This window comes from Elephas maximus, chromosome 14 (assembly GCF_024166365.1).
Source record: "Elephas maximus indicus isolate mEleMax1 chromosome 14, mEleMax1 primary haplotype, whole genome shotgun sequence".
Lineage (NCBI taxonomy): Eukaryota > Metazoa > Chordata > Mammalia > Proboscidea > Elephantidae > Elephas > Elephas maximus.
The window spans coordinates 34,335,712-34,359,528 of NC_064832.1; the positions used below are offsets into that span (position 1 = coordinate 34,335,712).

The following is a 23,817-nucleotide window of genomic DNA, read 5'->3' on the forward strand; positions in this document are numbered from 1 at the left end:
TTAAGTTGGAATGACTGTGAATCTGCAGAGCGGGTTGTGGCAGCATTTTCCCAGTTTATTTAACCACGGAAGCCTTTGTTTTTCTCAGAGCATTTCAAGGACTAGTTCACGCAATATGCTAGGAGAAACCTCGAACAGTGCTTCTCAATGGGGATGGAGGATATTTGGCACCCCCCGGGGGAGGGGGCTCATTTGACAATGTCTGGAGACATTTTGAGTGTCACAGCTGGCACTGGGGTGGCTGTTAATGTTATCTAGTGGGTAGAGGCCAAAGATGCTACTGACTAGCCTACAATGCACAAGACAGCCCCCCCCCACAACAAAGAATTACCCAGCCCAAAATGTCAATACAAGGAAAAAAAAAAAAAAGATGCTCTGAGTTGATTGCGACTCATAGTGACCCTACAGGACAGAGTAGAACTGCCCCATAGGGTTTCCAGGCAGCGGCTGAGCTCTTAACCACTTCGCCACCGCGGCTCCTAAAATGTTAATAAAAAAATGTTAATAGCGACAGTTAAAAAACCCTGGAGAGACTGGAGTGACTTCTCCCCAAGGCCCACTCCTACCCCACAGCCTCAGAAACTGAAAATGATGAGAGGGAAGGAAGCTAGGAGGAGAAAGAGGGAAGGAGGAAAAGATAAAGGACGGAGAAAGGGGAAGAGAAAACAGACAATAATGCAGGCAGGAGGAAGAAGAGATGAGGGAGATAAAAAAAAAAAAAAAAAAAAAGAGGGAGGGGAAAAATGCAAAGTACAGGGACATTGGCTGGCCCCAGCCTCCTCATGCCTTTATTACTTCTCTGAGATTAGGGAAGCCACTAATTCTGCTCTTCAACAGGCGCGAACTCGCGGGAAAGGGCGAGGAGAAGAAAGGAAGGCGGGAGATTGTCTTTCTGGGAGCGTTCCCTGCCCCAAGCTGGGTGCCTCAGCGCGCCTTGGCGGCTTCAGACGCGGCTGGGCTTCTTAAGGTCCTTGTTCTTGGCCGGCATGAAGGCGTACAGCTCCTCGATAAGCATCTCCATCCGCGCGGTGACCTCGGTCACCGTGTCGATGACCAGCTTCTGCTGCAGCTTCAGCTTGTTGTTCTCCCACAGGGCCTTGTTCTCCTCCTGGCAGAGCCTGTGCTCCTCGCGCAGCGCGTGCAGCGCCCGGTTCTCCTCCTGCAGCAGCCGGTTCTCCTCGCGGAGGACCTGCAGCGCCTGGTTCTCCTCGCGCAGGGCCTGCAGCGCCTGGTTCATCTCCCGCAGCAGCTGCAGGGACTGGCCGGCGTCCTGCAGACCCACGCCGCCCTTGCTCGCCTCCTCCTCCCTGGAAGCGCTCACCAGCTTGTTGACCATTTCGCGCAGGGCGCGGAGGGTCTTGGAGTCGTCCTGCGTACTCGGGGGCCCTTTGGGCTCCTCGAAGGGGGAGGAGAGGCCCGTGGCCTGGTCGGGCAGCAGGCCGGCACTGTGGGGCTCCTCGTGGGGCGAGGCCACCGGCTTGCTGTCCTCCGCAGGGGCCGCCTTGTCCTCCGTCTGGGCCCAGTAGGCCTTTCTCTGCTCCAGCAGCTGCTGCAGGGCCCGGTTCTCCTCGCGGAGGAGCTGCAGGGTGCTGCTCTCCTGGCTGCGGAGCGCCTGCAGGGCCGTGTTGTCCTTCTTCGCCGGCTCGGGGGCCGCGCTGTCCTTGTGCAGCGGCGGCGGGGAGGTCCTGCTGTCCTGGCGGCCCAGCGAGGCCTTGTGCTCCTCCCAGAAGGCCTGCAGGATCTTGTTCTCCTTGCGGATGGTCTTGTTTTCTTCCCTCAGCGCCTTGTTCTCCTCGCGCAGGGACTTGTTCTCCTCCAGCAGCAGGTACTCCTTGGCCAGCCGCTTGTGGTGCAGCTTGTGGTGGAAGGAGGAGGAGGGCGAGAAGTAAGGAGACTGCAGGCGGCAGTTCTCGTTCACCCACCGGCCGTCCTGAAAGACGAACATCTCGTCGCTGAGCTGAACGCGGGGAGGGTTGTAATCCAGCTCGAGGTCGGCTTGGGAGGTGGGGCGCTCCATGGCGTCCAAGGGCACGGAGGAGAAGCGGTTCAGCGGGTACGAGTGCTGGCTGACGACCCTGCGGCTCACCCTGGGCAGGGCGGCCTGTCGCGCGCACCTCGGGGTGGTGTACAAGTTGTGGAGCCTCAGGAACGGCTCGGCTGTGCCCCTCTGTGGGAGAGAACAAGCCCAGCGTTAAAGAAGGAACTGACAGGCCCAGTGCTGGCTGACACACCAAAGTAGCCCAGTCTGGGATGCTTCCAGAAAGTGGGAGCAGGTGGAATGCTTCCTAGAGGTGACAATGGCAGCAGTGCCTGGGTGGCTCAACAAAGCACTCAGTTGCTAACTGAAAGATTGGAGGTTGGGATACACCCAAAGGTGCCTTGGAAGAAAGGCCTCGTGATATACTTCTGGAAGATCACAGCCATTGAAAACCCTGTGGAGCACAGTTCTACTCTGACACACATGGGGTCGCCATGATTTGGAGTCAACTAGATGGCAACTGATTTGGTTTTGGCCTGGCCTCTGTGGGCACTCTTGTACTTGGCCTCCTGGGGTCCTCACACACAAGTATATCACAGTGAGATGCACCCCAAAGGCACTGACTTTAAAGCCAATCAAATATTTTGAGGCCGAGCCTCATCACTTACCAGTTAGAAGAACTTAACCAAACTAGTTGCAGTTGAGTTGATACAGACTCATGGTGACCCCCTGTGTGTCAGAGTAGAACTGTTCTCCATACGTTTTCAAAGGCTGATTTTTTGGAAGTAGGTCACCAGACTCTTCTTCCAGGGTACCACTAGTGGACTCAAACCTCCAGCCTTTTGATTAGGAGTCAGCTGTGCTGTTTTCACCACCCAGGGGCTCCGATCAGAACTTAGACAAGTTATATTTGATCTCACTGGGCTTCAGGGTCCACATTTGCAAAATGGGATAATTGTACCTTCCTCTCCTGGCTCACAGAGACAGTTTTAGCATTAGAAGAAGCAGTGCATGAAAGCACTAAGCACGGCTCTGGCACACTTCTGTCATCCAAAGGAGAACAAACTGGCCCTCAAGCTGCCCCAGCCCCTGGTGTGCATCCTAACCCAACATGAATTGAGGGGTACTGTAATCACACATATGGCACCCTAATTGCTGTGTCCTAAACGGCGGTGCTTTTGGGCAGCGCAGCCTTCTCCTTTGCCCCATTCTTCCTTGCCCCATGCAGAGGTACCTTGGAAGAAAGGACTGGCGATCTGCTTCAGAAAGGTCACAGCCTAGAAAACCCTATGGAGCTGTTTTGCTCAGCACACGGGGTCACTATGAGTCAAAACTCAACTGCAACTAACAACGGCAAAAGAGAGGAAGTTAGACGCCATGATCTCAAAGGCACCCTCCAACATTAAAAATCAGTGAAATGTGCCTGCACAATGGAAGTAATAATATACATGCCCTGCTTAGTTCACAACACAGTTGTGAGGACTGAATGAGATAAGGAATGCAAAAGTGTTTTTAAAACTGCCAAGTGCTATAGAAGTGTAAGATACTGTTATCAAGAAAAGTAGATTTCACTAATGGAAGAATTTTGAGATGTATTCAAAAAGTGGCAAACAGGTGGAAAGTACGCTGGAGAAGAGGGGCAATTGGAGCAATGAATTTAAATAAAAATAAGACCATGATAAAAAAATTTTTTTTTTGCTCATGATAGCTACTTTTAAATACACCAAATGCATTCCATCCAAGTACATTTGAAATACTCCCCAAATATCAATTCTTCATTTCTCAGGTTATTTCCCAATTTTGCAGATAGAGAGGATGGGAAACAAGTTAGTTATCTGCATTATCTATATATATGTGTGTGTGTGTATGCAGATACGTGAATTACACGGTGTATAAAGTTGGTTAGGATTCTTTAAGGCCCAAAGAGCTAGATAAATAGAAGGCACAGTTATAAGCCATTAACTTCGCAATAAGCGTGTCGTTAGCTTTGTAAGGATATGCTTAATGTTCCAGATAGCAAAGGCGGGAGGGCATTCTGCAATCAGCTCCTTATTTACTTTAAATAAATTCAGCCTCCCTGGTTTTTCCATTTCTGAATTGGGGAAGCACATGGGCTCTTGTGGCTGAGTCTGTGATCAGAATGAACACATATCAGAGTTGATAGTCCAGACAAGCATTTTCCTTGTAAGTTTCAGGCCCCTTCATGCTAGTTTCCGGGAAGGATTAGCCCAGTGAATAAAGAGTGAATCTTTAGAGGTCCATGTTTGCCCTGGTACCTGTGCAGGGCTCCGTCTCAGCAGGATCTGGCCCTAGAAGATGTCATTATTAGCTGTCATCTAGTCAGCCCTGGCTCATGATGATCCCATGCACAATGGAATGAAATGCTGCCCCAGTCCCGCGCCAGCACCTTGACTGGTTTCGGATCAGACTTTTGTGACCCATGGAGTTTTTATTGGCTGTTTGTCAGAAGTAGATCATCAAGCCTTTCTTCCTAGTCTGTCTTAGTCTGGAAGCTCCACTGAAACTTGTTAACATCATAGCAACACGGAAGCCCCCACTGACAGATGGGTAGTGACTGCGCATGAGGTACATTGGCTGGGAATCGAACCCAGGTCTCCTGCGTGGAAGACGAGAATTCTACCACCAAACCAGCACTGTCCCCCCAGAAAGTATTATCGTGGGAAAATGTGGTTTTAATCAACAGAGTGCCCCGAACCCAGAAAAGGCAAGGGAGGAAAAAATAGCGAGCCCTGGTGCTGTGCTGAGCGTTTCACCTACTGAGTTCATTTCATCCTCACAGCTCTGACTTCAAATGTGTTATTATTCTCATTTTATAGATGGAGAAACGGAAACTCAGACAAGTTGAATAACCAGCAATAGGTCACTCACTAAGACACAAGCCCTGGTCTGGTTCCCTGAACTTGTCACATGGGGAAATCACCACAGCACTATCAAAGGACTGAATGCACTTTGGAGATCAAGATATTTTTTCTTAACTTTTTATTATAGAAAATTCCAAACATATACAAAAGGAGAACAAATAGTCTAATAAATTCCACGTACCCATCACCCAGCTTCAGCAATTAGCAAGTCAAGGCCAAACTTGTTTCATTCACCCACCACCCAAGCCCACAACTGCACCCCCATCACTGGATTATATTTAAAGCAAATCACAGACATGGTATCATTTTCTCCATAAATAGTGTGTATCTTTTTTACACAGCCACTACCACTGTTGTTGTTAGGTATACCGAGTTGATTCTGACCCATAGTGACACTACAGGACAGAGTAGAACTGCCCCATAGGGTTTCCAAGGCTGTGATCTTTATAGAGGAAACCTTGCTGGCGAGGTGGTTAAATGCTTTAGCTGCTAACCAAAAGGTCAGCAAGTTTGAATCTACCAGTCGCTCCTTGGAAACTCTATGGAGCAGTTCTACTCTGTCCTACAGGGTTGCTATGAGTTGGAATTGACGCGACGGCAACGTGTTTGGTTTTCGGTTTGGAATCTTTATGGGAACAGACTGCCACATCTTTCTCCCTAGGAGCAGCTTGTGGGTTCGAATCTCTGATCTTTGGGTTAGCAACTGAGCACCTAACCACTGTGCCACCAGGACTCCTCTTCTGACTCAAAGCTACCCTGTATGACGGAGTAGAACAGCCCCATAGAGTTTTCCAAACTGTAATCTTTACAGGAGCAGATTGCCAGGTCTTTTTTTCCTCGGAGCCACTGGGTGAGTTTGAACTGCTGACCTTTTGGTTAGGAGCCAAGTGCTTAGCCTGTTAGCACCCTTGTAAGATTTGGCAAATACTGAGTCAGTGTTCAGATTTCCCCAGTGGTCTCATAAGGTTTTCACTATTACTTTGATTCAGAGAGCTTTTGTTTTTGATCCAACCAAGTGCTCAAAGAGGAATCACTAACAATTTATGCTGAAATGACCTTTCAGTCATCCCATTCAGCTACCTTTATCCTGTATCCACATCCTGAGCAGAGGCCCCTCAACAGAAATGCACTAAAATAAAACCCTACCCCGTAGGCTGATCCCTCACTGTGGACAGTCTGGGCATTTGAGCCCTTGTCCTTGTACTCCTTATGAAGGTGACCTTGGTCACATCCTCTTACTCTGGCCTCGGTTTCTGCTTCTGTAACGTGAAGGTTGGAGGCTTTATCTCTAAGTGCCCTCTTGTTCTAACTTGCTCTGATCCAATGGAGTCACGTTTGTGAATTAGCACCGCCGAGACCCTAGCCTTGGCAGCCAGCACCTTCTTTTGCCACCTAGTTGACATCTTGTTCCTATTCTTAAATGGCCAGTGTGCCCCAAGCAGACCCTGTGCCTTCTCTGCTTTGTGCCCATAGCACCTAATCCAGGAACTGTTGATGGACTAATAGGTCCCCTTTACTTCCTTAACCAGGAAGCCAAATAGTCTTATTACTAAGCCCTGCTGTCTTTCCTCTTATTCACAAACAGAACCAAAATGATGGCCAAATTCGGCATTGCCTCATTACTTTGTTTCTTAGGACAATTAGATAATTTTTAATAGTCTTGTATCTATTTTAATGGGTATTAGAAAAATATGCCTATTTTATAGAAGCCATAATTCTACGGTACATAATTCTATATGGTTATGCACCCTAGGCGATACAAACAGTTAATGCGCTTAGCTGTTAACTGAAAGACTGGGGGTTCGAATCCACCCACAGGTGCTTTAGAAGACAGGCCTGTTGATCTACTTCTGAAAAATCACACATTGAAAACCTGTGGATCGCAGCTCTACGCTGACAAACGTGGAGTTGCCATGGGTCGGAGTTAACTTGGCGGCAACTGGTTTTATAATCCTGCAGATATTCTTCAGATGTGACTAAAATAAGGGCACCTTTTCCACTTTTGAAAGCGAGAAGATTTAAAAGAAAAATTAAGTAGTACAGGCATTTTCAGATAGAGCAAGAATCATGATTGAACTCTGGGCAAATGTTGAACCAAGACAAATTCTTTCTTGTGGCATTTCACTGATTCTGATCAGGCTTAACTGGACCTGGTCCTCAAAGGAAAGAACTTTTTGGCCTTCTGAAAACACCTCACCCTAGTTGTACTCCCACTCTGAAGGTTCTTTCGCTGATTCTTACTCCACATTTATGTCAGTGAATTGACTGACTAATTTGGCATCTGCTGTGTCCCACGGGCTCTGACCCTGCCCTCATGGAACTTCCCATCAATCTGAAAAATCAGTGAATGGCATCTATTATTTCTTGTTGCAAATGAGGCAGGTCAAAGTACAACAAGCATTAATGCAGGTGTGGTGCAGAGAACAGAACTGGGCATCGTAAAACCTGAAGAGAGTCCTGACTCTGCACGTGTGATTGTGTGCCCTGCACAAAGCACTGAATTTCTATGCCTCAGTTTCCATATCTGGAAAATGTGGTTGCTAACATGATTCAAAGAGCCACCCCATATGGTTGTGCAGGTTGTATGCTGCTCACCACTAGAGGGTGCCATTCACAACTATTATTGCAGTGCACCACCTGTGCAACCGTACACAACAGTCTTGTGAACATCTGTCCTACTTACTTCAGAGGGTTGTAAAGTTCAAAAATAAAATATGTGACATTCACTTTGTTTATCTATAAAGAGCTACAGACATGCAAGAGTTGTTACTCTGCATTCAGAAAACATTGCTTAACGTTTCCTTAGATGAAGACAGTTTAAAACAAGAAAAAGGAAGTAGCATTTACTGAGCAACTACTATGTGCCAGATGATGCACTAATTGCTTTACGTATTCATATATAATTCTTACCAAAAAGAGCTAGCATGAAAAAGGCATGGCTCTGTCCAAGATCACATAGCCAGCAATGAGACAGAGTCACGGTTTAAAACCAGGATATCTGACTCCACACTCACTGTGAATTCTAGCACTTCACAACTCCCAGATATTTTATTTTGCATGTTGATATCATTACATATCAATGGCTCTCTTATGTTCTGTTCTCTCTTCCCCCCCGAATACTTTGCTGTTCTCTCAGGACAGTGACCTGTCTTTTATTTATTTGGCATTCCTAGCCCTGGGAATTAGAACAACACACTTCATATACAGTGGAGGTTTAAAGAGTTCTTGCCAATGAATTAATCAACCAAAATGTACTGCAAGGTGAGAAGGACCTGTGAGGCTGACCTAGATGAAACTGTTAATACCCTACCAGTTGGGGCCTACAAAACTGGCAATTTCATTTGTCTTAATATATTTAACATATTTGGTAAAGCTATGCCAAATTAAATTCATGTTTAAAGCTTTGAAATAGTAGTTACAGTGCAGAGCTGCGATGCATGATCTATAACAGCGGGGTTTTCCCCCTGTGAATTCCACAAACCCCAGCTTCGTCTGTCTACTCTTTGAAAAGAAACTGCCTCCCTGCACACAAGCATGCGAGTTATCCAGTTCATTGTCTTGCACTTGTAATCCACTGAGGATACCTGTGCCAGGTGCCACTGAGTCAGTTCTGACTCATGGTGCCTCATGTGTGTCAGAGTAGAACAGTGTGCTCCATAGGGCTTTCGGTGGCAGAATTTTCAGAAGTAGATCACCAGGCCGTTCTTCCAAGGTGCCTCTGAAAGGACTTGAACCTCCAACCTAAGACGATTCAGAGCCACCTCAGATGGGTGTGCAGATCTCGGAAGTCACCTCTAAAATGAGCCTCAACATAACCTGCTCTGCCTACTTCATGGGGTTGTTGTGAGAGGACAGGAAAATGCTGGTTAAGCCGTCATAAAGACCAAACAGATGGTTGGCTTTACTGTTAGGGTTTAAACATTCCTGGCTAAAGTGCTACAGCGATTGCTAGATGTATTTCTTTCTGAAAGGGTTTTCCAAAAAGCGAGCGTCTAGCTTAAGAAAACATGTGTACACAAGATCCCAAGCTTCCTTAGGCATGTTTAAAGCCAGCTCCTCCTCACTGGTCTCTCAGTCAGTGGTATCACTGGGTTGGTTTCATAGGCTGAGCTAATCTGCCCTTGGTGTCCTCAAGCCCTGACAAGAGGTCTAGGCCAGTAAAAAGCCTCCGGAACACTCCAGAAAGCTTCTGGAACCCTACTTCTAGCTTGTTGAGTGATCCAGCAACCTGGGAGGCAGAGCACATGCCAGCATGGTCCAAGTTACCCATGAAGGAAAGGATTGTCTCTTTCCTGGTCTCTGTGAAATGCCTTCGCATATGGGCACAATACCCAGTAGGTGGGAAAGAAGAAGATTGGCTTCTTTGTGGAAGAACGGAATGTGAGGGTATGCAGGAGTGGGATATGAATGACCAGGGGACGCATAGGAGTTCCTGGGTAGTGCAAATGGTTAACAGCAGTTTGAATCCACTCAGAGATGCCTCAGAAGAACGGCCTGGCGATCTATTGCAAAGAAATCAACCACTGAAAACCCTATGGAGCACAGCTCTACTCTGACAAATGTGGGGGTGCCACGAGTTGGAGTCAACTCAACAGCAGCTGGTCATAACAGCGTCCCATCAAGGAACATAGAAAGGTCACTGAGAGACTCTGTCCTCAAGGAGCAATGTGCTCACGTTGTGACAGAGTGATGCATTAGTGCTGGGGACCCACAAGGGGCCCTGGGCACAGACATCTCCCTCATCAACCCCCAAAAACAGCCAAACCCATTGCCACTGAGTCAATTCTGACTATAGCAACTGCATAGGACAGAGTAGAACTGCCCCACAGGTTTCCAAGGATGACTGGTGGGTTTGAACTGCCGATCTTTTTTAAAAAATTTTTATTTTACTTTAGATGAACTAGTTTCTCATTAAACAGTCAGTACACGTATTGTTTTATGACATTGGTTAGCAACCCCACAACATGTCAACACTCTCCCTTCTCAACCTTGAGCTCCCTATTACCAGCTTTCCTGCTCCCTCCTGCCTTCTAGTCCCTGGCCCTGGGCTGGTGTGCCCCTTTAGTCTTGTTTTGTTTTATGGGCTTGTCCAATCTTTGGCTGAAGAGTGAACTTCCGGAGTGACTTTATTACTGAGGTGAAATGGTGTCTGGGGGCCATACTCTCAGGGTTTCTCCAGTCTCTGTCAGGCCAGCAAGTCTGGTCTTTCTCTTTGAGTTAGAGTTTTGTTTTACATTTTTCTCCAGCTCCCTCCAGGACCCTCTATTGTGATCCTTGTCAGAGCAGTCAGTGATGGTAGCCGGTCACCATCTAGTTGTACTGGACTCAGTCTGGTGGAGGCCGTGGTAGATGTGGTCCATTAGTTCTTTGGACTAATCTTTCCCTTATATCTTTAGTTTTCTTCACCATCCTTTGCTCCCAAAGGGCTGAGACCAGTGGAGTACCCTAGGTGGCCGCTCACAGGCTTTTAAGATCCCAGACGCTACTCACCAAAGTAGAATGTAGAACATTTTCTTTATAAACTATGTTATGCCAATTGAAATAGATTGAACTGCCGATCTTTTGGTTAGCAGCCAAAAGCTTCTGGATTGAACCCTTCCTTAGCATTAGGCAGGGCCCCTCCTTGTCATCTTTTTATCAAATGTGAGTGTCCTGGAAGGGAAATGTTCATAGTCACCAACGACAGTACATCCCTGTCAGGTTGCTGGTCTCTAAGTGGAGAGCATGGGGGAAGAAGCCAGTTGAAAGAGATGAGTCAAAGTGTAAAGGGGACGTGATAAGACAAACGTCACTTTCTGGTGCCAAAGGGTTTCTAAGGAACAGATCTCTCTGTGTGGGACCTTTTGGAGAGCAGTTTTGTGGGGTTGGTGGCCTCTCATCTAAAGAGTTTGTAGATGGGACTGACAGTGACAGGCCAGGCTTAGCTGACAGGCACTGAATTTTCTCTACTCCTGGATGAGTGTGGCTGCCATAGCCCAGAGATAGCCAAATGCACCCAGGAAAGTCCAATCCTATTGACCAAGGTTTTTAAACACCTATTTTGCCAACATTATTGAGGGTTGCACTGATAGTTCAGTGGTAGATTTCTCGCCTTGCACGTGGGAGATTCAGGTTTGAGTCCCGGCCAATGCACCTCAAGTGTAGTTACCACTCAACTGGAGGCTTGCATGTTGCTGTGATGGCGAACAGGTTTCAGTAGAGCTTCCAGACTAAGACTAGGAAGACAGGCCTGGCAATCTACTTCTGAAAATATGCCAATGAAACCTTATGAATCACAATGGTCCAATCCCCAACCCATTACAGTGATAGTGCAGAACTGGGCAGGGTTGTTGTTTTGTACATGGGGTCCCCATGAGTTGGGGGTTGCTATGAGTTGGGGGCCAACTAGATGGCAGCTAACAACAACAACAACAAGACCAGATAACATTCAGCCATCCGAGGGGCCTTTAAGACACATGAAGCGAGAGTCCCAGGATCCTGGGAGGAAAAGCCAAATATGCCATCAGCTTTCAGACGAGATTAGAAGGCTGACTTTCGTTATTATATTTTAAAATTAACTCAGCTCCCAAGTATTACGATAAAGTCGATGTTTGTTTTAATAAATTCTAACAAGCAAATGGATAATTCCAAGGTAAATGTGATTGATTTTGATAAAATTAAAATATTAGCAGCAAAGAGGATAAAGAAGACGTCACATGTGGTAGTTTTCGCTAAATATTTAACACAGCATCTCCTGAAATCTTCCTCCGAACAGTTACTCAAACTGGCAAAGAAACAGCTCTGTCAGCAGAATTCCAAAGCTTCTGAAGAACAAGCCAGACAAAGGGGACCGTGAAGGAAAGGCAACCCCAGGGGTGAAGGGGCCACTGGCTGGCCTGTCCCTGCTCGTTCTGACCTGGTGCAGATCCTTCATCAAAGATCTAAGAACAGACAGTGCCTTCCTGAAATTCACACATAGCTCTCATTAAGGCAATGTGGAAAATGCCTATTACAACAGAATCTTCTACAAAAGGAACCAGGAGGTCAGCTAGCTCGGGCAGGAAATAAGCAATGGCTTGCAAGTTAATGTGCCGGAGGGAAATAGATCAGCAACACTAGTATTTAATGTGAGGAAGAAAAACTGGAAATCAATTAGACCTGAAAAGACCTAAGGGTGATCCAAACAGTGAATTGGAAGATTTACAGTGTAATGGGGAGGCTTACACACCCCGTGTGGTTGGGAGCCGGAGAGGCCAGAGGCACTTTGGGAACTGCTGTAGCATTTCCTTTCTAGAATAAAGCAGCCTGTGCAAATACCTGCAGAAAGCTCAGGAATGAGAGTTAAGGTGCGGGTAGAGGAGGTGTTGTCTCCTGGAAGTAGATCACAGCTTTGAGCACCTGTTGGAGATGCTCTAGGTAGGAGCCGGGGGAGGGGGTTTGGGCATCTACAGCTGTAGATAAACTGAACCTTGCTACACCTTGGGATTATCCTTTTGCCTGTGGCCTGCCTCAGTGCCTCACAGCACAGCACAGCCCATGGGCATTGAGCTGGGTGCCAGCCCCTAACTCCAGCTCTGCCATTACTACTGGGGTTACTGGGATTTCCAGTTTCCATACCTATAAGACATCGACTTCACACCTGCATGGCCCATGCCAGGTACATGATCTGATGATCAGTGTTCAGTCAATATTTCCACCTCCTCTTGTTTACCAGATCGTCCTCTCCCCTAAACCTTGCGCTGTCTCATTTTCTGGAACAGACGCTCAGAGTACTTTGGGGAGGTATAGCCACCATACTGAGGTTCCTGGGTGGCTCAAACAGCTTGCCCTCCACTGCTAACCTAAAGCTTGGTGGTTCGAACCCTCAGCGGTGTCACAGAAGAAAGTCCTGGCTATCTGCTTCTGTAAAGATTGTTGTCATGCACTGTTGAGTCAATTCTGACTCGTAGTGATGCTACAGGACAGAGTAGAACTGCCCCATAGGGCTTCCAAGGAGCATCTGGTGGATCTGAACGGCCAACGTTTGGTTAGCAGCCCAGCTCTTAACCACTGCGCCACCAAGGTTCAGTTTATCTACAGTTATAGATGCTCAAACCCCTCCCCCATAGCTCCCACCTACAGCATTTCCAACAGGTGTCTGAACATAGAGTATGGTTTATGCCCTCTTGTCACGTATACCCACGAGGCCGCTACCTGTCCATCTAGGGCACATGTACCCAGACAGCAGGCATCCTTTCCCTCCATGTGCCTTCCACCCCAGACCCAGCAGTACCCCCAGGTCATGCAGCAAAGGAAGTGAGCAGCTCCAGAACAAGCCCGAGCCTTCTTAGCCACTCTCCACTCACGTTCTCCTTTTCTCCTCCCACTGCTGGGCCTGTTTCTGGGAGCTGGGGAAGGGGCATCAAGCTAAGCGTAGATGGGAAGAATCTCTCTTTCCAATCCCCCATCTACCCCATGACCAATCCTTATTCCCACCCCCAGGCTGGAATCTTCTGCCTGTGTCTTAACAGTGCAAAGATTGATTTATGTGAGCTGTGAAGGGACCAAAGGAACAATGCGCCCCCCATTGGAGGTAAAGTGGCCAAATGAACAACGTGCATATTTCAGGTGGAATCAGACTTAACACAGGGTTCCTGAGCTGTAGAAACCCCTTGGCAAGTCATCCCATCTGAGGACCAGGAGAAGGTTATATTCTGGCTAGGCTTCATGAGCTGAAATAGAGAAGTGGCTGTTCATTACAAAGTGATACCAACACCAAAAAAACAGACTGGTTGCTGTCGAGTCGATTTCGACTCATAGCGACCGTATAGGACAGAGCAGAATTGCCCTATAGGGTTTGCAAGGCTGTAAATCTTTACAAAGCAAACTGCCACATCTTTCTCCCAGGGAGCAGCTGGTGGGTTCAAATCACCAACCCTTTGGTTAGCAGCTGAGCACTTAACCATTGCACCACCAGGGCTCCTCCAGAAAGTTATAAGGATAATATAAAAACAAATATCCAGGAGGCGGGGCCAAGATGGCGGACTAGGTAGACGCTACCTCGGATCCCTCTTGCAACAAAGACTCGGAAAAAAAAGTGAATTGATCACATACATAACAATCTACGAACCCTGAACAACAAACACAGATTTAGAGATGGAAAACGAACAAATACGGGGAAGCAGCAATTGTTTTTGGAGCCTGGAGCCAGCGTCCCAGTCAGGTAACCTTGGCGCCCGGTTTAGGTCAGGGCCCAGGGGAGCTGACGGCGCAAACAAGGGGCGCAGCCCTACCCCCCTGAACTCACCCCGGGAGGCGGCCCAGCCGGTTTGCACAGGCGGCGTGGCAACTCAGCCGGTGGGAAAAGTCCCCGGGATGCAGTGACTGGTCTTGGAGCTGGGAGAGCAGCGTCCCAGCCGGGGAATCTTGCCACGGGGCTTTTGACTGGGCACTCTCATGGCGCAAGCATGGGGGAGCAGCTCCATTCCCCTGAACTAACCCCGGGAGGGGGCCCAGACGGTCCGCGAGGGCGGTGCGGCGACCCGGCTGGTGGGACAAAAAGTCCCTGGGAGGCAGCGACTGATTTTGCAGTCGGGAGTGCACCGGCCCAGCAGGGGAACCTTGACGCTGGGCGTTGGACTGGCAGCGGAGGATCTGACCACGGCTTCAGCAGGCCAGATCCCCGGGGGCAATCTCCACACAGCCAGCACACTTAGGCGACACGCCCCTCGGGAATCTCAGATAAAATAGTCATTCCAAGCAAGACAAGCAACTCTGGCTATATTCCGAGGTGCTACTCTCCTATCTCTCTGATCCCTCCCCCACCCTCCCCAGGCGGCTTCATTAACATTGGAATTTCCTGAGCCAGAGGGAGAACAGCTCCGCTGCGGCTTTGCTTCCCCCGCCCCCCTTTTTTTTTCCTTTTCCTAACCCACTCTTTCGGCCTGAGAGAAGGAACCACAAAAAACCCAGGGACCAAAAATCCATCCCTAATTGGACTAAAAACACAGAACCAGCTACAGCCAAGCATATATGATCCAAATCTCAGACTTTCATCCTTACAGGGAACAAGGTGGCGGTTATAATCCAAAGGCAGTTCTGATAGGGATCTGACTGCATTTTTTTTTTTAGCGGATTTTCTGGAAAAACTAGTTTCCCAGTGATGGCTCGGAGACAGCAGTCCATATCAAACCACATAAAGAAGCAGACCATGACAGCTTCTCCAACCCCCCAAACAAAAGAATCAAAATCTTTCCCAAATGAAGATACAATCCTGGAATTGCCAGATACAGAATATAAAAAACTAATTTACAGAATGCTTCAAGACATCAGAAACGAAATAAGGCAAACTGCAGAAAAAGCCAAGGAACACACTGATAAAACAGTTGAAGAACTCAAAAAGATTATTCAAGAACATAGTGGAAAAATTAATAAGTTGCAAGAATCCATAGAGAGACAGCATGTAGAAATCCAAAAGATTAACAATAAAATTACAGAATTAGACAACACAATAGGTAGTCAGAGGAGCAGACTCGAGCAATTAGAATCCAGACTGGGACATCTGGAGGACCAGGGAATTAACACCAACATAGCTGGAAAAAAATCAGATAAAAGAATTAAAAAAAATGAAGAAACCCTAAGAATCATGTGGGACTCTATCAAGAAGGATAACTTGCATGTGATTGGAGTCCCAGAACAGGGAGGGAGGACAAAAACATAGAGAAAATAGTTGAAGATCTCCTGACAGAAAACTTCCCTGACATCATGAAAGACGAAAGGATATCTATCCAAGATGCTCATCCAACCCCATTTAAGATTGATCCAAAAAGAAAAACACCAAGACATATTATCATCAAACTTGCCAAAACCAAAGATAAACAGAAAATTTTAAAAGCAGCCAGGGAAAAAAGAAAGGTTTCCTTCAAGGGAGAATCAATAAGAATAAGTTCAGACTACTCAGCAGAAACCATGCAGGCAAGAAGGGAATGGGACAACATATACAGAGCACTGAAGGAGAAAAACTGCCAGCCAAGGATCATATATCCAGCAAAACTCTCTCTCAAATATGAAGGCGAAATTAAGATATTTACAGATAAACACAAGTTTAGAGAATTTGCAAAAACCAAACCAAAGCTACAAGAAATGCTAAAGGATATTGTTCGGTCAGAAAACCAATAATATCAGATACCAGCACAACACAAGGTCACAAAACAGAACATCCTGATATCAACACAAATAGGGAAATCACAAAAACAAATTAAGATTAATTAAAAAAAAAATGCTCATAACAGGGAACCACTGAAGTCAATACGTAAAAGATCACAATAATCAAAACGAGGGACTAAATAGAGGTGGCATAGAACTGCCATATGGAGAGTGATACAAGGCCATATAGAACAATACAAGTTAGGTTTTTACTTAGAAAAATAGGGGTAAATACTAAGGTAACCACAAAGAGGTATAACAACTCCATAACTCAAGATAAAAGCCAAGAAAAACGTTAACGACTCAACAAATATAAAGTCAAACACTACGAAAATGAGGATCTCACAATTTACAAAGAAAAACGTCTCAGCACAAAAAAGTATGTGGAAAAATGAAATTGTCAACAACACACATAAAAAGGCATCAAAATGACAACACGAAACACTTATTTATCTATAATTATGCTGAATGTAAATGGACTAAATGCACGAATAAAGAGACAGAGAGTCTCCAACTGGATAAAGAAACACGATCCGTCTATATGCTGCCTACAAGAGACACACCTTAGACTTAGAGACACAAACAAACTAAAACTCAAAGGATGGAAAAAAATATATCAAGCAAACAATAAGCAAAAAAGAAGAGGAGTAGTAATATTAATTTCTGACAAAATAGACTTTAGACTTAAATCCACCACAAAGGATAAAGAAGGACACTACATAATGATAAAAGGGATAATTGATCAGGAAGACATAACCATATTAAATATTTATGCACCCAATGACAGGGCTGCAAGATACATAAATCAAATTTTAACAGAACTGAAAAGTGAGATAGACATCTCCACAATTATAGTAGGAAACTTCAACACACCACTTTCGGAGTAGGACAGGACATCCAGTAAGAAGCTCAATAGACACACGGAAGACCTAATTACAACAATCAACCAACTTGACCTCATTGACTTATACAGAACTCTCCACCCAACTGCTGCAAAGTACACTTTTTTCCTAGCGCACATGGAACATTCTCTAGAACAGACCACATATTAGGTCATAAAACAAACCTTTGCAGAATCCAAAACATCGAAATATTACAAAGCATCTTCTCAGACCACAAGGCCATAAAAGTAGAAATCAATAACAGAAAAACTAGGGAAAAGAAATCAAATACTTGGAAACTGAACAATACCCTCATGAAAAAAGACTGGGTTATAGAAGACATCAAGGAGAGAATAAGGAAATTCATAGAATGCAACGAGAATGAAAATACTTCCTATCAAAACCTCTGGGACACAGCAAAAGCAGTGCTCAGAGGCCAATTTATATCGATAAATGCACACATACAAACAGAAGAAAGAGCCAAGATCAGAGAACTGTCCCTACAACTTGAACAAATAGAAAGTGAGCAACAAAAGAATCCATCAGGCACCAGAAGAAAACAAATAATAAAAATTAGAGCTGAACTAAATGAAATAGAGAACAGAAAAACAATTGAAAGAATTAACAAAGCCAAAAGCTGGTTCTTTGAAAAAATTAACAAAATTGATAAACCATTGGCTAGACTGACTAAAGAAATACAGGAAAGGAAACAAATAACCTGAATAAGAAACGAGAAGGGCCACATCACAACAGACCCAACTGAAATTAAAAGAATCATATCAGATTATTACGAAAAATTGTACTCTAACAAATTTGCAAACCTAGAAGAAATGGATGAATTCCTGGAAAAACACTACCTACCTAAACTAACACATTCAGAAGTAGAACAACTAAATAGACCCATAACAACAAAAGAGATTGAAACGGTAATCAAAAAACTCCCAATAAAAAAAAGCCCTGGCCCGGATGGCTTCACTGCAGAGTTCTACCAAACTTTCAGAGAAGAGTTAACACCACTACTACTAAAGGTATTTCAAAGCATAGAAAATAACGGAATACTACCCAACTCATTCTATGAAGCCACCATCTCCCTGATACCAAAACCATGTAAAGACATTACAAAAAAAGAAAATTACAGACCTATATCCCTCATGAACGTGGATGCAAAAATCCTCAACAAAATTCTAGCCAATAGAATTCAACAACATATCAAAAAAATAATTCACCATGATCAAGTGGGATTTATACCAGGTATGCTAGGCTGGTTTAATATCAGAAAAACCATTAATGTAATCCACCATATAAATAAAACAAAAGACAAAAACCACATGATCTTATCAATTGATGCAGAAAAGGCATTTGACAAAGTCCAACACCCATTCATGATAGAAACTCTCACCAAAATAGGAATTGAAGGAAAATTCCTCAACATAATAAAGGGCATCTATGCAAAGCCAACAGCCAACATCACTCCAAATGGAGAGAGCCTGAAAGCATTTCCCTTGAGAACGGGAACCAGACAAGGATGCCCTTTATCACCCCTCTTATTCAACATCGTGCTAGAAGTCCTAGCCAGGGCAATTAGGCTAGACAAAGAAATAAAGGGCATCCGGATTGGCAAGGAGGAAGTAAAATTATCTCTATTTGCAGATGACATGATCTTATACACAGAAAACCCTAAGGAATCCTCCAGAAAACTACTGAAACTAAGAGAAGAGTTTGGCAGAGTCTCAGGTTATAACATAAACACACAAAAATCACTTGGATTCCTCTACATCAACAAAAAGAACATCGAAGAGGAAATCACCAAATCAATACCATTCACAGTAGCCCCCAAGAAGATAAAATACTTAGGAATAAATCTTACCAAGGATGTAAAACACCTATACAAAGAAAACTACAAAGCTCTACCACAAGAAATTCAAAAGGACCTACTTAAGTGGAAAAACATACCTTGCTCATGGATAGGAAGACTTAACATAGTAAAAATGTCTATTCTACCAAAAGCCATCTATACATACAATGCACTTCCGATCCAAATTCCAATGCCATTTTTTAAGGTGATAGAGAAACAAATCACCAATTTCATATGGAAGGGAAAGAAGCCTCGGATAAGTAAAGCATTACTGAAAAAGAAGAAGAAAGTGGGAGGCCTCACTCTACCTGATTTCAGAAGCTACTATACAGCCACAGTAGTCAAAAGAGCCTGGTACTGGTACAACAACAGGCACATAGACCAGTGGAACAGAATTGAGAACCCAGATATAAATCCATCCACGTATGAGCAGCTGATATTTGACAAAGGCCCAGTGTCAGTTAATTGGGGAAAAGATAGTCTTTTTAACAAATGGTGCTGGCATAGCTGGATATCCATTTGCAAAGGAATGAAACAGGACCCATATCTCACCCATGCACAAAAACTAACTCCAAGTGTATCAAAGACCTAAACATAAAGACTAAAACGATAAAGATCATGGAAGAAAAAATAGGGACAACCCTAGGAGCCCTAATACAAGGCATAAACAGGATACAAAACATTACCAAAAATGACGAAGAGAAACCAGATAACTGGGAGCTCCTAAAAATCAAACACCTATGCTCATCTAAAGACTTCACCAAAAGAGTAAAAAGACCACCTACAGACTGGGAAAGAATTTTCAGCTATGACATCTCCGACCAGCGCCTGATCTCTAAAATCTATATGATTCTGTCAAAACTCAACCACAAAAAGCCAAACAACCCAATCAAGAAGTGGGCAAAGGATATGAACACACACTTCACTAAAGAAGATATTCAGGCAGCTAACAGATACATGAGAAAATGCTCTCCATCATTAGCCATTAGAGAAATGCAGATTAGAACTACGATGAGATTCCATCTCACTCCAACAAGGCTGGCATTAATCCAAAAAACACAAAATAATAAATGTTGGAGAGGCTGCGGAGAGACTGGAACTCATACACTGCTGGTGGGAATGTAAAATGGTACAACCACTTTGGAAATCTATCTGGCGTTATCTTAAACAGTTAGAAATAGATCTACCATACAAGCCAGAAATCCCACTCTTCGGAATATACCCTAGAAAAACAAGAGCCTTCACACAAACAGATATATGCACACCCATGTTTATTGCAGCTCTGTTTACAATAGCAAAAAGCTGGAAGCAACCAAGGTGTCCATCAACAGATGAATGGGTAAATAAATTGTGGTATATTCACACAATGGAATACTATGCATCGATAAAGAACAGTGACGAATCTGTGAAACATTTCATAACATGGAGGAACCTGGAAGGCATTATACTGAGCGAAATCAGTCAGAGGCAAAAGGACAAATATTGTTTAAGACCACTATTTTAAGATCTTGAGAAATAGTAGAAACTGAGAAGAACACATACTTTTGTGGTTACGAGGAGGGGAGGGAGGGAGAGGGTTTTTTACTGATTAATTAGTAGATACGAACTGCTTTAGGTGAAGGGAAGGACAACACTCAATACATGGAAGGTCAGCTCAACTGGACAGGACTGGACCAAAAGCAAAGAAGTTTCCAGGATAAACTGAATACTTCAAAGGTCAGCGGAGCAAGGGCGGGGGTTTGGGAACCATGGTTTAAGGGGACTTCTAAGTCAATTGGCAAAATAATTCTATTATGAAAACATTCTGCATCCCACTTTGAAATGTGGCGTCTGGGGTCTTAAATGCTAACAAGCGGCCATCTAAGATGCATCAATTGGTCTCAACCCACCTGGAGCAAAGGAGAATGAAGAACACCAAGGTCACACGACAACTAAGAGCCCAAGAGACAGAACGGGCCACATGAACCAGAGACCTACATTATCCTGAGACCAGAAGTACTAGTTGGTGCCCGGCCACAATCGATGACTGCCCTCACAGGGAGCACAATAGAGAACCCCTGAGGGAGCAGGAGATCAGTGGGATGCAGACCCCAAATTCTCATAAAAAGACCATACTTAATGGTCTGGATGTGACTAGAGGAATCCCGGTGGTCATGGTCCCCAAACCTTCTGTTGGCAAAGGACGGGAACCATCCCCGAAGACAATTCATCAGACATGAAAGGAACTGGACAGTGGGTGGGAGAGAGATGCTGATGAAGAGTGAGCTAATTATATCAGGTGGACACTTGAGACTGTGTTGGCATCTCCTGTCTGGAGTGGGGATGGGAGGACAGAGAGAGTTGGAGGCTGGCAAAGTTTTCACGAAAGGAGAGACTGGAAGGGCTGACTCATTAGGGGGAGAGCAAGTGGGAGTAAGGAGTAAGATGTATATTAACCTATATGTGACAGACTGACTTGATTTGTAAACGTTCACTTGAAGCTCAATAAAAGTTAATAAAAAAAAAAATATATCCAGAATGTTTTCTTGTCCTGTATTTTTCCCTCTTGCTGAACATATTGCCTAGATTGTAAAAATTACCTCCACCATGTACAAACAACAACAACTTATAAAGAATGGAGGTGGTCCCTGGGTGGTGCAAATCGTTTACACTCAACTACTAACCCAAAGGTTGGCAGTTTGAACCCACCCAGAGGCATCACAGAAGAAAGGCCTGGAGATCTACTTCCGTAAAGATAACAGCCAACAAAATCCTGTGGACCTCAGCTCTACGCTGTAATGTGATGGCAATGAGATTGGTTCTTTGGTTTATAGGAAGAATGGGAGTCCCAGAGTGCTCCAAACAAGTAATAAGCTCAACTACTCACCAAAACGTCGGCAGTTCAAGTCTACCCAGAGCCACCTTGGAAGAAAGACCTGGCAATCTAATTCCCAAAAATCAGCCACTGAAAACTTTATCGAGCACAGTTCTATTCTGACACACATAGGGTCACCATGAGTCAGAGTCGACCCCAAAGAATGCTAAAGGTTTTCTTTCTAATCATGTACTTCTCCTGAAAATTCTTAAGAAAAAACTTTAGGAAAATAAAAATAATATGGAATGCCCACTGGCAATCGAGCCTCCTCGTACACATCCCTGGACAGAGCTTTCAGATCGTTACCTCTGCATTTGACTCCTCCACCCTACATTTCAGCCCCTCTGGCTGCCCGTCCATAGTCTTCAAACAGGGCCTTAAGTGACTCTGGAGAAGTAAGTCTGACCCTTTGTGACATAGCAGCAGTAGGAATCCAATCAGGACCCCACCAAGGAAACAGCAGGAGGAAATCTGGGTATTCCAAGCCTGTCAGGACTTTACCAATTCATTGACCTCTGCCTGAATCCCTATCATAAAAGCATGCCAGTCTCCCCTAAGCCCTCTGTCTTTGGTACATAAAAACCAGTTGCCATTGAGTTGGTTCCAACTCATGCAGACCCTACGTGTGTCAGAGTAGAAACATGCTCCGTGGTGTTTCCAATGGCTGATTTTTTGGAAGTAGATTGCCAGACTTTTCTTCTAAGGTGCCTCTGTATGCATTAGAACGTTCAACTTTGCAGTTAACAGCCGAGCACTTAACCATTTTCACCACCCAGGGACTCCTCTTTGATACATTGGTGTTGCTATGTGCTGTCAAATCAACTGATTGATAGTGACCCTCTAGGACACGGTAGAACAGCCCCATCTGGTTCACTAGGCTGTAATCTTTACAGGAGCAGATACCAGATCTTTTCTTCTGTGGAACTGCTGGTGGGTTTAGACCACTGACCTTCCTGTTAGCAGCCGAGCACTTAACCATCGTACCACCAGAGCTCCTTCTTTGATACATAAAAAGAAGTAAAAATTTTTTATTATTTTTTTTACTTCTTTGGGCTTAATTCTCTTGACACCTCCAAATAGTCTTGTATCCCTTGGTCTGTATACTAGGCCTTCTAATGGATTTGCTTGCATACTTTTGATTGCAAGACCTAGTCCTATTTCTGCCCCCAGAAATCCAGACTGGTTGCACAACGGCTAGTGCCAAAAGATCTCATTTTGAGAAGGTCAGGTTTTTTCAGAGAATTGTAGAGACTTGATATGTTAGAACTGGAAAGTCTTAGGGAATGATCTAGCCCAACCCCTTCAAGTGAGGGAAGAGAAATCCAAGTCCCAGAGTAGCAAAGTTGCCTCTCCCAGACATATAGCTGGTCGGCAACCAACCCGGAACTGGAATCTGAGGCCCTGCCTCCTCTACTTGTTCCGAGACGTCATGCTAGAGTTTGGAAAGAGGAGGATTAGTCTGACTAATGTGGCGGTTACACCCTTCTGTCATAATCCCTACCTGAAGTAGAACCACACTGATTGGAATTTCTACGTTTTCAGATCTGGTATCTCTGTTCCTTGTAAAATTTGGCCAGGAATTCTGTGGAAAAGAGAAAATAAGATTTCTGCTTCCCAGCTCATTCTCTGGGCCTCAGTTGGGCACTGGAAAAACAACACTTCGTACTTCTTTATTCCCCTCTGGGCCATCATGGACATTATGAAAACCCAAGTCTAAAAGAATGTGTGGATGATATCTGGTAAGATGTTCATCAGTCTCTGAACAGAAATTAAGACAGATGTTTTAGCTGATGTGAAAGCCTTCTGGGTGTCTTTGAAGCAGAGACAGTCATACCTACATCCTTGTCTAAGATTATTATTTCTATCTCAAGTAAAAAAGGCATACCAGTGTGAGGTGCCAGGTATAGGTCTGCTGCAGAAGTTGGTCATCCAAACACTCAGAACATTCCAGAGGTGACATCACAAAACCATATGGTGTTCTTCAGGGCTCATGGTTTCTCTCTGAGCATTGCAGGAGGTAATAAGGCATCAGAAGGCCAGGAAGAGCTTGCCCCTGGCTGTGTCCACATACCTGGCCAGGTCAGTGTGACACACAATAGCCCAAACAGCAGCCCCTGTTTGGTCATCCCAGCTGCCATTCACATCCCCACTGCAAGGCTGGGCTGAGACTGCTTCCCTCTCTCTAGACATGGCATCTTCTGCTT

General features: G+C 45.0%; 1 protein-coding gene across 2 annotated transcripts; it reads right to left on the bottom strand.

Moving 5' to 3' along the window:
* Positions 1 to 943: 943 nt before the first annotated feature.
* On the bottom strand, positions 944 to 23,573 carry CBY2 (chibby family member 2). 2 transcript variants are annotated; one of them, XM_049853199.1, is made up of 3 exons: positions 23,499 to 23,573; positions 23,115 to 23,195; positions 944 to 2,167 (listed from the first exon to the last, which is right to left on the bottom strand). In XM_049853199.1, the coding sequence occupies exons 1-3, from the start codon at positions 23,571 to 23,573 to the stop codon at positions 944 to 946; spliced, it is 1,380 nt and encodes a 459-aa protein (XP_049709156.1). The 2 variants fall into 2 exon arrangements, with proteins under 2 accessions (XP_049709156.1, XP_049709157.1); XM_049853200.1 differs by lacking the exon at positions 23,115 to 23,195.
* Between the last annotated feature and the right edge of the window lie 244 nt (positions 23,574 to 23,817).